The following is a 3,382-nucleotide window of genomic DNA, read 5'->3' on the forward strand; positions in this document are numbered from 1 at the left end:
ATAGCCAGCATTACGTTTTTTCAGCTATTCGTGCTATAGCAACTCTTCCATGGGATGAGTTACAGTAGATAAGCTAGCCTTTGCTTACCATGTACATCAATGAACCTTGAACAACCATGGATCCTGTTGCTCATTCACTAGTTGTCCTTCCTTGGACCCCTTTTGGTTGGTGCTAACCACTACATACCATCAGCACCCCACAAGACCATTTTGGAGACGCTCTGACACGGCCATCTGGTCAGCAAAAGGTCTCTTTTGAAAATTGCTCAGATCCTTCAATTTGCCCATGTTTCAGCTTCCAACATGACAATTTAAAAAACGGACTTTTCGCGTGTTGCCTAATATATCCACCCCTTGAAATCTGCGGTTGTAATGAGATAATTAACGTTATTCATTTCTCTTATCAGTAGTTTTAATGTTATGGCTAATACACTGTATAGTCCCTTATGTCTCTTTTTTTAGTTTACATGTCCTGAAAATGCCTGCTGATCACTGATGGATGTGGAGACTGGTTTCATGCTGGGTATCCTAGCGATCATCTGCTGTAGTGATGGAAACGCAGTGTAATTGCTTGTTTCCCCTGCAGCATCTGGAAAATGAAGCATTGCACGACAACAATTGCAATCAATAGATATTCATTTATTTCAAGGGACACTTGCAACTAAGTTTAGCATGCCCTAACGCAGGATTTGTCTGATTCCAGAATACATAATACAGTAGCTGATTTAATATATATCACTGTATCACTCTATGTTGTATATACATGTGCAATATATTTATAAATATATATATTGTATTAAAAATATTGCAACTGGTTACATTGTAACATGTCAATGTTGTGTGTGTTTCATGATGCCTTTGTAGGTTTCCTGTATTAAGTTCTATTGGAATGTTCAGGCTCAGTATAGAAGGAGCTTCATCCACCAATTGTTATTCTCCTGCAATGCGTTATAAATCAAAGTGTATATTATGATAGATCCACACATACTTATATACCATCCTAAAAAATAGACATATACATAGAATGTAAGTACACGTTGTGTTATTTATTAAAATATAATATTTGACAAAATAAAAAGGCTTCGTTTGACTTTTTTTTGTTATTTTGTATATGACAAGGAACCATTCCACATTCTACTTTGGACAGATTACAGATGTATCATTAGTTCCAACGCGTTACGAAATGATGAACAGTCCATATGTCATTGGCTTAACAACAGCCTCATTTACCTGTTTGTATCTGGACATCTAATACAACGTGCAAAGAAATCAATGTGGGACGGATCACACAAAAGAAGTGTGTATCCAAGGGCATATTGAGGCTCATGTATCAATCATACATATTCAAAAACAGTAAAAAAAAATTGGGGTGCTCAGTCTCAATGTTATCGTACATCTCATCGAATGTCTGGCACGCACCTACAACATAGATTTTATTGTTTACCACTGTTACGCCTCATGCACTACAGTTTATACATCTTATACTAATGATACATGAGCCCCATTGTCGTTACAGTGGTGTTGCCTTTGTATTACGCCTCTCGTCCTCTGCCCCAGCGTGTTACTGGTACAGTGCAAATAAGCGATACATATATACATTTTTTTAAACAAAAAGTAGTGCAAAAATCATGAAAGGCTGATGCAATCTGCACTAAAATTTCTACCACTGCACCCCACCCATCTGCCGGTGACACATTTCCCCCATCTCTTTCAGTAACCAAGTACAAAGAGCACAATATGCTTGTATCTCTTCATCTAATAACCAGAGGTGTCCAATCATTGGTATATTAACCCCTCCTGACCCTAATTAGCTTATTGCACATTAATGCACTTAAGAAACGAAAAAGGGTCCATCCATCATAATGCCAGGAGACATCACAACTGTAGCAAATTACCAAGGAGTCTAAAAAAATTACATTTTTCTTCTAATCAGGGGCATTTGATGCAAGGGTTAATTGGGGCTACGCTAGATGGACTCTTAGTCACTGCATCCGAGAGCAGGAAACCTTACTCATACCATGGTCACTACTAAACCTTTTTAAAAAATAAGTTAAGACTGATATATATCTAAATATGATCCCTTACTCCCAGCTTCTGCCACAGTAAAAAGACAGTCGTCTCTTTAGCAAATAAAAAAAATCATAAAAAATTACCAAAGACCTTCATAAAATCATAAAAATCAGGTACCAATAATTAAAACAGTAAAAAGCCCCTATAGTCAATGTCCCCAAGTGCCAAATCCGATTTCCTCCTTGTATCGGTTGGTAAGGATATTGGCTTTCCTGGTGAGCTTATTGAGCACCGTGTGCAGTCCGGTAAGGTGGAAGTGGAAGAGCTTCTCCAGATCTTCTTCTCCTTCAGAGTCCTCCATTCTGTTGGTGTCCAGGTGAGTCAAGATGTCCTTTTTCCTATCATCTCCTTGCAGGATCCCCCACTCAATGTCATTCCTGATAGATTTGAGCAAGATGAAGTAGCTGTGCATGTCTCTCCTGGTGAAATAATTAGCAGCCCCATGGCTGTTGGTGACCTCCTCCTTCATCTTCTCCACATCTAGAGGTAGGTCCCTCAGCAGGCTGGGCACCATGACAGTCTGGTCCATGTTATTCACAGCTCCGATGAACCTGTTCATGGCATTGAACAAGGAGTGCTTCTGGTTGTAGGAGTCGGATATCTGCAGCATGGTGGCGGAGTCGGGTGATGGGCAGCAGAGAGGTGGCACACTACAGTCCGTGGAGGTGGCTGGCACTAGCAATGACCATCAGCTCCTCGGCTCATCCGCTAATGCACACCCAGATTAAGCACACTGACTTATGGTGAAGTGCCTTCCTTCTCAGTGTCATGGAGATGACTGGAGGGCTGAGTCACCGGCTAGTAGCCACTCCTCATCCTCCTCTGCAGGCAGCAGGCATCGGCTTCCTCCCGGTGCCCGGCACAATGCATATATACCCAGAGAGAAAGGTGTAGCTCGCAGTGCCAGCCCCCTGCAGCACAGCAGGATGCAGCCGGTTCACCCAGCGCAATGACCGAGGGTAACACGGAGCTGGCTCCTCCCCGGCCGCCTCACCTCACATGCCGACTGCCCAGTAAGGAGATCGCGCTGCTGCTTGTAAACCCCCACACTCCTTGCATCATGCTCCGTGCCAGGCGGCAGCCACATAGCCTGTATATACAGCCACAGCATATACACTGACAGATACGGCGATGTATCTATCTCATATCTATGCCTCTATCTATCTCAGTATTTAATTATCTATCTAATATCTATCTATGCATCGATCTCAGTATTTATCTAATAGCTATCTCATGTCTATCTATCAATCTATGCATTTATCTATCTCAGTATTGATCTAACTATCTATCTAATATCTATCTATGCATCTAT

At 41.6% G+C, this 3,382-nt stretch overlaps 1 protein-coding gene across 1 annotated transcript; it reads right to left on the minus strand.

Moving 5' to 3' along the window:
* Positions 1-1,025: 1,025 nt before the first annotated feature.
* Positions 1,026-2,965, minus strand: MID1IP1 (MID1 interacting protein 1). Its single transcript, XM_066599946.1, has one exon. The coding sequence runs from the start codon at positions 2,678-2,680 to the stop codon at positions 2,219-2,221; it is 462 nt and encodes a 153-aa protein (XP_066456043.1). The 5' UTR covers positions 2,681-2,965; the 3' UTR covers positions 1,026-2,218.
* Between the last annotated feature and the right edge of the window lie 417 nt (positions 2,966-3,382).

This window comes from Eleutherodactylus coqui, chromosome 4 (genome assembly GCF_035609145.1).
Source record: "Eleutherodactylus coqui strain aEleCoq1 chromosome 4, aEleCoq1.hap1, whole genome shotgun sequence".
In the NCBI taxonomy this organism is placed as follows: domain Eukaryota; kingdom Metazoa; phylum Chordata; class Amphibia; order Anura; family Eleutherodactylidae; genus Eleutherodactylus; species Eleutherodactylus coqui.

What these genes read in the sequence shown, in the direction of transcription:
- MID1IP1 (XM_066599946.1), bottom strand. Translation starts at nt 2,680, where the DNA reads ATGCTGCAGATATCCGACTCCTACAACCAGAAGCACTCCTTGTTCAAT.